The 12,508-nt window shown below is 34.3% G+C and overlaps 1 protein-coding gene across 2 annotated transcripts in view; it reads left to right on the top strand.

Annotated features, from left to right (window-relative positions):
- The window catches only part of TDRD3 (tudor domain containing 3), a 211,316-nt gene that overhangs the window by 127,788 nt on the left and 71,020 nt on the right, over nt 1–12,508 (top strand). For both annotated transcript variants that reach the window (XM_073212542.1, XM_073212543.1), the window contains exons 7-8: nt 665–814; nt 6,001–6,141. In XM_073212542.1, the coding sequence (XP_073068643.1) occupies nt 665–814; nt 6,001–6,141 (291 nt within the window). The remainder of the gene's footprint in view (nt 1–664; nt 815–6,000; nt 6,142–12,508) is intronic.

Here is a 12,508-nt window from a genome sequence, read left to right as displayed (position 1 = left end):
AAAATTCTTATTCAGCATATCTTAGCATTGTATACAGGTTAAAGGTAATTCTGGCAGTGTGTTGGTATCAACACAATGTATATATTATATTGCTGAAAATCTCTATGTGTATAACACATTTGTTGCAGAGGTTTTTTTTTTTATCAGTGAGTTGAGAAAAGGTAAGTGCATAGAATTTTTACTGCTAGGATTGGAAGGGGAACATAATTCAGGGCTTATTTTTAGATAGTGATAGCTTTCTTAATTTATTTTATGATACTAAAAATAAAAAAACTGTGTAGCCTGATTGAAGGAGTGGGTATCTTTTTAGGTTTTGGTTTGTAAGTTCAAGGGCATCTTTTTTATATGTTAAACTAACCATACTACTTAACCCTTATATGAATATTGGGGCATAATATGGAAATCAAGCTCTTAAAAAAAGTTTACCTCTTCTTGTGTAATTATCTATCCTGTTTGAAATATAAATCATTTTTACCAGTTACATTTATTACTTTAATTGGTTTTCTACCTTTATTTTTAAATCTGGGGAAGAATTACATTTTTATGGTTCTCAGTTGTTTTAAGTGATACAAACATTTCTTTTGAAGAAGCATTACTTTCTTCTGAAAAATTTGAATCTCTTTTGGAACTTCTGTAGTGATTTATTTTTATTTATTATTACCAGAAGTGTATATCTTATGACCAAGTGGATAGCAGAGATCTTGATCGACGAAAGACATTGCAAGTTACAATGCCTGTCAAACCTACAAATGATAATGATGAATTTGAAAAGCAAAGGACTGCTGCTATTGCAGAAGTTGCAAAGAGCAAAGAAGTAAGAAACTAAATCATTATGAATTTCTCTTATTTCTTGTTATGTCCTATTTAAATTACCCATGATTATCATCTTTTCACATTAGTAACTAATTGCACAAACTTTTGACATTTTTCTTATATTCTCCATCAGTAGAAAATGCCCTGGTACCTTATGGAATCTTAAGCATGCATATTTTACTCATATGTTTTTTGTCTAAGTGTCCTTGACAATTTTTTTGTTATCCTTGATAGCAAACTTATTATTTATTTCTGAATGCTTCTTATCTCCCTCTTCCTTTTCTTAACAACTTCAGGGTAACAACTCAAACAATACTTTTTATTATGTCAGAGGGTTTCCTATTGTTGGTTGGGCTTGATACCACTTTTTGAGGATAATTTTCCCCTTATAACAGCAACTTCGGAGGAATGCAGGTAAAAATTGGTGGCTCAGGATTATTATTTTTGTTAGTTTTCATTCTTAAATCTACTTATATATAGTAAAAAAATAATTTTTATCTTTGGGTTATATGTATTTATTCACACACACACACTGTCATATACTATTAATAGCCAAATAGTTTTCTTTTAATTATTTGAAATTCTTGCCTATTTGAAATAGGTATTTTCTCTAGTTATTTATTTTTAGACTTTGATAAGAAACTTTAGTTTATGAAGTAGTTGCTTAGACAGACTTTTCTTAACCAGTGAGATTGAAATACTTTCCTTCATCCAGAACCAGTAATGAAGCTTAGCTAACAACTATTTTCCTACTTAAATTCAGTGTTGGAGTAGGAGACTTACTGAGTTTTGTTTGCCTTCCTGTAGTGTGTCTTTCTGATGTTGGTCTAACATAGGGGCCAAAAGCAAAGCTGTGGAATCAGGCAGCCTGGAAGCATATCCTGCTGACTGCCTCACTTAGCTTATGTGGCTTTTTGTGCCATGTTTTTCTTTAGCTATGAAAAGGAAAAATAATAGCACTTACTTCAAATGGTTGCTATGAGAATTAAAATTAATACTCTTTAAAACATTTAGAACACTACATGTCACAGATCATGATATTCCTTTGCTAAAAGCTCTCAATAAGTATGTCCATTGCTATTCTTTAGTGTTTATTCTAAGGCACGTTTAAAAAAAATCATTTTACTATTTCTTAAATTAATGCATTTTATATAGTTTACATTAAATATGGTTCTTCCCAAAAAGCTATTAAAATTAATGGAGTTTAAGAAGAGGATATTGGATATACATCAGTTTCTTAATGATTGTAGCAAAGTTATTCTTTTGATTTATATTTTTCTTGTATAAACTTTATTCCCAAAATTTTGTTTTATGTGGTTACAGCAACCTACTTACTGGAATATAGTCAATGAACTGTAGTATGCTTCGTTTTTTAAAAACCATGATTGATCACATTTATGTTTCTCCATAATTATTTGAAAATAAAGAATTATAGTTTTCTGAAACAGACTTAAAACTTCTCAATTTATATATGAGAGAACTGATGGAAGTTTGAAACTAAAGGAGCTTGCCCAAGGTTATCCTAGTGACAATTCTAGGACTAAATCTGTGTGTATTATAGGAGAAGATTATACCTGTAACTCTGTATAGGTAAGTACACACATACACACACATATATATTTAATTTGAAAGTCTGAACAACAAAATCACATAACAATGTAATTGCTCTGAAAAGGTGTTTTCTGATCATTTAAACATTTACGTGGATTTGGTAGAGTCTACTGCAAATGATTAAATTATGGCTTTTATTCCTATTTTCCTATATTCTTTCATTCAGCAAATACTTTTTGAGACTCTATTATATACCAAGAAATGTTTTAAAAGCTTAGGTTAAATCAATGAACAAAATAGACAAAAGATCCTTGCCTTTATCAAGCTTGTATTTTAGTAAGAGAGAGAGACTATTAGAATAAAAAGCATGTAAATTATACAGTAGGTTGGAAGTTGATAAGTGTTTCAGGAAAAAGAAAAAGTAGAGTAGGATGAGGAGTTGGAGGTGCCAGTTTGGGTAGGGAGGCAGGGTGATTGCAACTTAAAATAGTCAGAAAAATGGTAAGAAAAATGAGAATTATTTGAAATTCCTGTATAGTTTACATTCTAGTAATGACAGTAAATAAGGTAAATATACTACATAAGTAAATTTTGTATTTCAATTTTAAATACAGTAGTTTGCTTAGGCCTGAAGTTGGTGTGACTTGATCCAAGACTTGAGGGAGGTAAGAGAATTATCTAAGAACAATGTTTCAGGGAGAAGGGACAGCCTTTGCCAAGGCTCTCAGGCAGGAGTACTTGATCAAGGAATAGCAAGGTGGACCATGGAATCAGAGCGAGCGAAGGGACAGGTAGTGGAATATAAATTCAAGAGTGATCATGGAGGTCAGCTTGTGTAGGGAGGGCCCTGTATGCAGTCTTATAGACACTGGTCTTTATTCAGAAAGAAATGGGCAGTTTTTAAAGGGTTTTCAGCATGACAGCGATATCGACTGACCTCCATTTTAAAAGTCTAGTTCTAGCTGCTATATTCAGGATAGATTGTAGAGAGGGAAGGTTAGAATCAGATAATTAGGAAATTATTGAAGTAATCCAAGGAAGGGAAAATGATAATAGCTTGGATAAAGATGGCAGCTGTGTGGGTAAGCAAGTGGTCAGATTCCAGAATTTTGAAAGTAGAGCCATCAGTGTTACTGAGATACTGAATGTGAAGCATGAGAAAAGTGTCTTGAATGATTCCAAGGGTTTTGCTCTAAGAAATTGGTAGGTTGTTTTCTTTGAATTGGGGAAGACTGGGATAGAACAGGTTTGAGAGGAGAAAGATCTGGTGTTCTGTTTTGAACATACTACTGTTGAAGTGCCTATCAGACACATATAGTAATATTTAATAGGCAGTGAGACTTACAAGTGTTGTTGAAGGGTGAGCTTTGGAATGGATATGTGCGTTTGAGAGTTGTACGCATATTTATAATCTTGAGACCAAATGAGGTCATCAAAGGAATAAATGCTGAAGGGCAGAGAAAAGGGTACAGAGTGAGCCATGTAGCATTAAAGGTTGGATGAAAGAAGTTGAACCAGCCAAGGTGTGACCAGTAAAACAGGATCAAAACAAAAGGGAGAGGTCGTGTCATGGAGGAAGGAGTGTTGAACTCACCAAAGGCTGTTGGAAGGTCATGTTAGATGTGGCCTGATAATTACTGTAGGATTTCAGAGGTTGTTCATTCACTCCACATGCTTCTAGATGTTCATATGGGTGGAAATACAATAAAATATGAGGTGCTAAGATAACTTATAAGTGTATAGATTTCAGTGGCAGGCAGGGGATCGGGGAGCTGATGTGAAAATCTATGCAACTTCTTTAATGATTGGAATTTCAGTTTTATCAGTGAGGAAGTAAGCAAGGTCACCGGTGACAATGGGAGAGATGTTGGAGGTCTGAGGAGTGAGGAGAACATATTAAATAGTGACCTAGGGAAATACAGTAAGGTTGCTAGGTGGCTTCAAGGGTCCATGTGAGTTTCACCATCGTGATGCTCTCTCAGATGCCTGATTCGTACAGTATGGACAAGATAGTATGGCTCACAAAGACAACTCCAGTCACTTTATGTGTAATGTTGAAGTTGTAATGTTTGTGGATACTTACATGTTTAGTAAGTGACATGTTGTAAAACAGTGAAAAGCAATTCTGAAAGTGCTATTTATCCTATTCCTTATTCTATAAAATGTAAAGAAAATAATAAGGAAATGCATCCAGAAAATGGGACTATTTCATTGGCACCAAAAGAAAAAAAACACTTTTGGAGTTATGGACTTTAAAATATGGAAATATATTTAATTTGGAAAAGGTCAGGCTCCAGAGTTTTAAGATAACTATGTTCTAATATATTAAGCAAAACAATAATGTTGCCATCTGTGATGTATGTTTACCATGTGCCAGTTACTGAATTGATCACTTCATGTCAGTGATATCATTTAATCCTCACACTATCCTAGTGAAGTAGGTCTTCTGATCCTTGTTTTAAGATTGAGAAAACTGAGGCTCATGGAAGGTGGAAGTTAAGAGACTTGCCTGAGGACAACATGTAGGAAGTGGCTGAACCAAGATTTAGTCCCAGCCTTGTGTAGCTCCAAAGCCTGTAATTTTAACTATTCTACCTACTAGATATTTAACATGTTGTCTATTAGTGCTTATCTAACATTATTTTTCTATTTTTCAGCATTTCTCTATTTCTTTACATTTTCATCTGATTCAAAATAATTTTCCAATGTTCTATGAATTTATAAAAAACATGTTTTCTTACTGTAATAATTTTAAACCATTGATTATTATGTCTAATAAAATTGTCTTGACTTCTTCCTCTTTTATTAAATCTGTTAGATCAATAAAGATATTATATAAGCAGATGTTTAACTTTATATTGTGTAAGTAACAGCTGTGGGATGCTTTTCAGTTATGAATTTGTATATTTCCAAACTAATATTCTTTGTGTTCTAGTCTTTTCACAGTAGTTTTGATAAAACAAAAATGAGATCAAATCAAATTTTCAAATTTGATTATACATACAATTATTAAAATAAGCCAAGCAAAATAAGAAATAGGGACTTCAAAGCTCTTATACATAGTAAGACATATCATGTCATTGAATGTAAATAATAAATTAGTACTGTGAATTTTAATCCAGTGTTAGAATTTATATTATTTGTTTACCTTCTAAGATTATAGAATCATATTACTGGACCATGGTCCTAATGTTACCGATTCCTAGACAGGTTTAGTGCCCTGGTAAAGATAGCCTTGCTATATAGCTGGATTTGTAATACAGGTCTCATATTAGCCAAGTATTGTTCCTTGGAATCATTTTGACATGTAATTTCCATAATGCTTATATTATTTTATTTTCTTCTATATCATTGTCTATTGTAAGTTTATTCTGATGACTTGCCTTGGAGACTTAAAGATTATAATCATAATTTTTTCATTGCCTCAACTGGACTTGCAGAAGGAAGAGATTATGGAAAATAGATATTTGTTTAAAAAAGAATTAATTAACATTTCACTTTTTTGTGTGTAAAACATAATTAAGAAACTTTTAACTACTTTAGGTTTATTAGATGTTTTTAGTAGTAGCTTAGTCTTTTGAGTTGTTTGTAAGTGCTATTTACTTACATCTCTTTTATCTTTCTCTTTATGTAAAGACCAAGACATTTGGAGGAGGCGGTGGTGGCGCTAGAAGTAATCTTAACATGAGTGCTACTGGTAACCGAAATAGGGAAATTTTACAGAAAGAAAAGTCAGCCAAATCCGAAGGAAAACATGAAGGTGTCTATAGAGAACTGGTAAGGTTAAAGGACCAATCACAATATTAATGTATTCTTCATTATCTTGCTGATTTTTTTATTCTTTCTTGTAACCACCACTGCCCTTGTTCAGTGTATTATGGATAGATGTTATAACTCTGAGAAGACTTTCAGTAAGAGTTACAATCAACTTACGTTTGAAAAATAATTTACTTAAAACTTCCATTTTACTTAAAATTCTAATTTCAGAATAAAATCTTTTGGAATGGATTGATAAAAAGCCATCAAATAGCAGAGACTCAATGGAAATTACATTCTAAAAGATGATATATCAGAAACATACAGTTATCTGCCCTTCTCTACCCTTCCCCACATCTTTTCTTAAATTTTGTCTGAAGTGATTTTGTTTTGCTCTTTGACAAAAATATATTGAAACAAATACATATATATCTTATGGACCCAGTTGCAAAACATACCTGGATTTTTAAGATAAATGGCAAGAATCAAGATATTTCTGGTATACCCCATTGTCCTCAGGTATGAGGAAAAGACAAGAATTAATTTTCCTCTCCTTTTAGAGGTTAAATGACTTTGGATGATTTCGTCTGTAGAGTACAGAATATCAAGACTACCTTAAATAGTGGGATTTTATTATCTTGTATAACAAGAAATTCAGAGGTAGATGGTTTCAAACATTGATAAATTCAGTAATCCTATTAGAACTCTGTTTGGCATCTCTGTGCTCTCTTGATCTTCATCTCAGGATCACAGGATTCTCCATGTATTAAATCTTCATGCATAAAGTTAAAAGCCAGGTTGTAAAGGAGGTATTTCTCTGGCTGTGGGTCTATTTTATCAGATAAGACATTTTCTGAAGCTCCAGTGAATTCCATTTATGTCACATTGATTAAAACTAAACATGTGACATGCTAAATCAATCACTGACCAAGGAGTATGAGTTTATAACTGTGGGCCAGCCTGTCTCTTGCTTGAACATATAAACATCTCATTCTTTAAAAAAAAAATAGTTGTAGTTTTCAGGTTAGAGTGGGTACAGTGAACTGAAAAAGACATGTTCCCTAATTCAAGAAGCTCTTAAGCTTCAGTAAATTGAGAACTCTTCTCTAGGGATGTCTTTTTGCCATAGAAGACCAGCAACCAACAGTTTGGGGCTGTTGCAAGGACTGAAAATATGTGAAGGAAGTGATATCATAAAGATGGCAGAATAGAGAGCTCCAGGAATTGGCTACTCCACCAAAACTGTTATTGAGCTGATAAGCACTGTCTGAAGCAACTATTTTATAATTCTGGAACCTATTCAAATATTTTCAGTATCCAGAGTAGTGATTAATAAAGTAACAGGCTGATAACTGGATGCCCATAGGGAAAATGAAATGGAGACTTCAGTGATCACATATCACAAGGAATATAATCTTGGCAAATAAAGTGTGGAAAAGTCAGTAAATAAAATTACAGCTGCAGCCTTCACCAAGTAGCAACAGTAGTCCCTGAGAAAAAGGGAGAATCTGATTTCCAGAATCACCACCATTACAGTCTTTAAAATGTCCAGTTCTCAACAAAAAGTTACAAAGCATATCAAAAAAAAAGAAAGTATGACCCACTCATCAGAGAAAAATATTGACAGAAACCATCCCTGAAGAAGCCCAGGCATTGAACTAACTAAACAAAGATTTTAAAGTAAGTGTCTTAGATGTGCACAAATGTCTGAAGGGAACCACTGATGAAAAAACTAAAGGAAATCAGGAGAACAAGTAGAGAATATTAATAAAGAGATAGAAATTATATATATATATACACATATATAAACTAGATAGAATTTCAGGAGTGGAGAATATAGTAGCTGAAATAACTTAAGAGTAGTCAGGTTCGAAATCAGACTAGAGCAGGCAGAAGAAAGAATGAGTGAACTTTAATGCAGAGCAGTTGAAATTACTTAGTCTAAGGTGCAGAAAAAGAAAAGAAGAAAAATAAAGCTTAAGGGACTCATGGGGTATCGTCAAATGTACCATAACACACATTATGAGAGTCCCAGAGAGAAAAAAGAGAAAGGGACAGAAAGTTATTTGAAGCAATAATGGCCTTAGATTTCCAATTTGATGAAATCATTAATCTACAAATCCAAGAAACTCAATGAACTCCAATAGGATAAGCTCGAAGGGAGACATACCATGCAAGACACATTATAATCAAGTTGTTGAAAACTAAAGACAGACAGAAGTCTTGAAAGCTATGAGAGAGAAGCAACTCCTCAAATATAAGAGATTCTGACTGAGATAGCCAATTCCTCTTCAGAAACTATGGAGGCAAGAAAGCAGGGGGATAATAAATTGAAAGTACTGAAAGAAAAAAATGTGTTCATCAAGAATTCTATATTCAATGACAGCAAAACTATCATTAAAAAATTAAGAAGGGAAATTTGAAATATTGGTGTAAATTTGAATGTGCATGAATTTTTCTAATGACTAGTTACCAAATTATTTTGCATTTGGTTGACTTTCAATTCTTTATTTTTTTTATTAAGGTATTATTGATACACTCTTATGAATGTTTCACATGAAAAAAAATGTGATTACTACATTCACCCAAGTTATCGTGTCCCCCCATACCCCACTGAAGTCACTGCCCAACAGTATAGTAAGTTGCCACAGAGTCACAATTTGCCTTCTCTGTGCTACATCGTCTTCCCCATGATCCCCCTGACACCATGTGTGCCAATCATAATGCCCCTCAGTCCCCGTCTCCCTCCCTCCCCACCTTCCCGCCCCCACCCTTCCCCTTTGGTAACCGCTAGTCCCTTCTTGGAGTCTGTGACTATGTTGCTGTTTTGTTCCTTCAGTTTTGCTTCATTGTTATACTCCACAAATGAGGGAAATCATGTGATACTTGTCTTTCTCTGCCTGGCTTACTTCACTGAGCATAATACCCTCCAGCTCCATCCATGTTGTTGCAAATGGTAGAATTTGTTTCTTTCTTATGGCTGAGTAGTATTCCATTGTGTATATGTACCACCTCTTCTTTATCCATTCATCTACTGATGGACACTTAGGTTGCTTCCATATCTTAGCTATTGTAAACAGTGCTGCAATAAACATAGGGATGCATATATCTTTTTGAATCTGAGAAATTATATTCTTTGGGTATGGGAGTGGAATTCCCAGGTCAAATGGCATTTCTATTTTTAGTTTTTTGAGGAACCTCCATATTGCTTTCCACAATGGTTGAACTAGCTTACATTCCCACCAGCAGTGTAGGAGGGTTCCCCTTTCTCCACATCCTCGCCAGGATTTGTTGTTCTTAGTCTTTTCAATACTGGCCATTCTAACTGGTGTGAGATAATAACTCATTGTGGTTTTTATTAGAATTTCCCTGATGATTAGAGCATCTTTTCATGTGCCTGTTGACCATTGAATTTCTTCTTTGGAGAATTATCTTCATATCCTCCACCCATTTTTTAATCAGGTTATTTGCTTTTTGGGTGTTGAGGCTTGTGAGTTCTTTATATATTTTGGATGATAATCCCTTGTCAGATATGTCATTTACAAATATATTCTCCCATACTGTAGAATGCCTTTTTGTTCTGTTGATGGTGTCCTTTGCCATACAGAAGTTTTTAAGTGTGATGTAGCCCCATGTGTTCATTTTTGCTTTTGTTTCCCTTGCTCAGGGAGATGCATTCACAAAGAAGTTGCTCAAGCTTATATTCAGAAGATTTTTGCCTATGTTATCTTCTAAGCATTTTATGGTTTCATGACTTAAGTTCAGGTCTTTGATCCATTTCGAGTGTACTTTTGTGTATGGGGATACACAATAATCCAGTTTCATTCTCTTGTTTGTAGCTGTCCAGTTTTGCCAACACCAGTTGTTGAAGAGGCTGTCATTTCCCAATTGTATGTCCATAGCTCCTTTATCATATATTAATTGACCATATATGCTTCGGTTTTTATCTGGGCTCTCTAGTCTGTTCCATTGGTCTATGGGTCTGTTCCTGTGCCAGTACCAAATTGTCTTGATTATGGTGACTTTGTAGTGGATCTTGAAGTCAAGGAGCATAATCCCCCCAGCTTTATTCTTCCTTCTCAGGATTGCTTTGACTATTCCGGGCCTCTGTGGTTCCATATGAGTTTTAGAATTATTTTCTCTAGTTCTGTGAAGAATGCTGTTGGTATTTCGATAGGGATTGCATTGAATCTGTAGATTACTTTAGGCAGAATGGCCATTTTGACAATATTAATTCTTCCTATCCATGAGGTTTTGCTAATATTTTGTTGAGCATTTTGCATCTATGTTGATCAGGAATATTGGTCTGTAATTTTCTTTTTTTTTGGTGTCTTTGCCTGGTTTTGGTATTAGGGTGATGCTGGCCTTATAGAATGAGTTTGGAAGTATTTCCTCCTCTTCCACTTTTTGGAAAACTTTAAGGAGGATGGGTGTTAGGTCTTCATTAAGTGTTTGATAAAGTTCAGCAGTGAAGCCATCTGGTTCAGGAGTTTTGTTCTTAGGTAGTTTTTGATTACCAGTTCAGTTTTTTTGCTAGTATTTGGTCTGTTCTGATTTTCTGTTTCTTCCTGGGTCAGCCTTGGAAGGTTGTATTTTTCTAGAAAGTTGTCCATTTCTTCTAGGTTTTCCAGTTTGTTACCATGTAATTTTTCATAGTATTATCTCATATTTCTTTGTATTTCTGTGGTATCCGTAGTTATTTTTCTTTTCTCATTTTTTATTCTGTTTATGTATGTAGACTCTCTTTTTTTCTTGGTAAGTCTGGCTAGGGGTTTATCTATTTAGTTTCTCGAAGAAACAGCTCCTGCTTTCATTGATTCTTTCCATTGTTTTATTCTCCTCTTCTGTTGTAATCTTTATTATGTCCTTCCTTCTACTGACTTTGGGCCTCATTTGTTCTTCTTTTTCCAGTTTTGTTAATTGTGATTTTAGACTGGTCATATGGGGTTGTTGTTCTTTCCTGAGGTAGGCCTGTATTGCAGTATACTTCCCTCTTAACATGGCCTTCCTTGCGTCCCACAGATCTTGCAGTGTTGAATTATTGTTGTCATTTGTCTCCACATATTGCTTGATCTCTGTTTTTATTTGGTCATTGATCCATTGGATATTTAGGAGCATGTTGTTAAGCCTTCATATGTTTATGAGCTTTTTTGTTTTCTTTGCATAATTTATTTCTAGTTTCATATCTCTGTGGTCTGAGAAGATGGTTGGTACAATTTCAATCTTTTTTAATTTACTGAGGCCCTTTTTGTATCCTAGTATATGATCTATTCTTGAAGATGTTCCATGTGCACTTGAAAAGAATGTGTATCCTGCTGCTTTTGGGTGCAGAGTTCTGTAGATGTTTGTCAGGTCCATCTGTTCTAATATGTTGTTCAGTGCCTCTGTGTCATTACTTATTTTCTGTCTGGTTGATCTGTCCTTTGGAGTGAGTGGTGTGTTAAAGTCTCCTAGAATGAATGCATTGTATTCTAGTGCCCCTTTTAATTCTGTTAGTATTTGTTTCACATATGTTGGTGCCCCTGTGTTGGGTGCATAGATATTTATAATTGTTATATCCTCTTGTTGGATTGACCCCTTTATCATTATGTAATGTCTTCCTTTCCATCTTGTAACTTTCTTTGTTTTGAAGTCTATTTTGTCTGATACAAGTACTGCAACACCTGCTTTTTTCTCCCTCTTAGTTGCATGAAGTATCTTTTTTCATCCCTTCACTTTTAATCTGTGTATGTCTTTGGGTTTGAAGTGAGTCTCTTGTAGGCAGCATATAGATGGGTCTTGTTTTTTATCCATTCAGTGACTCTATGTCTTTTGATTGGTGCATTCAGACCATTTACATTTAGGGTGATTATTGATAGGTATGTACTTATTGCCATTGCAGGCTTTAGATTCGTAGTTATCAAAGGTTCAAGGTTAACTTCCTTCCTATCTAAGAGTCTAACTTAACTCTCTTAGTATGCTATTACACACAGTCTAAAGGTTCTTTTTTTTTTTTTTCGCTCCTTTTCTTCCTCCTCCATTCTGTATATATTGGATATCATATTCTGTACTTTTATCTACCCCTTTTTATTACAGCAGGTGACAACTATTTAACTTTAGGAACACTTCCATCTATAGCAGTCTCTCCAGAATACACTGTAGAGATGGTTTGTGGGAGGTAAATTCTCTCAGCTTTTGCCTATCTAGAAATTGTTTAATCCTTCCTTCAAATTTAAATGATAATCTTGCCAGATAAAGTATTATTGGATTGAGGCCCTTCTGCCTCATGGCGTTAAATATATCATGACACACCCTTCTGGCCTATAAGGTTTCTGCTGTGAAGTCTGATGTTAGCCTGATGGGCTTTCCTTTGTATGTGATCTTTTTTCTCTCTCTGGGTACTTTTAGT

Source organism: Manis javanica, chromosome 9 (assembly GCF_040802235.1).
Source record: "Manis javanica isolate MJ-LG chromosome 9, MJ_LKY, whole genome shotgun sequence".
In the NCBI taxonomy this organism is placed as follows: Eukaryota; Metazoa; Chordata; class Mammalia; order Pholidota; family Manidae; genus Manis; species Manis javanica.
The sequence above is the reverse complement of the archived record's forward strand: the minus strand, read 5'-3'. Positions and strand labels throughout refer to the sequence as shown.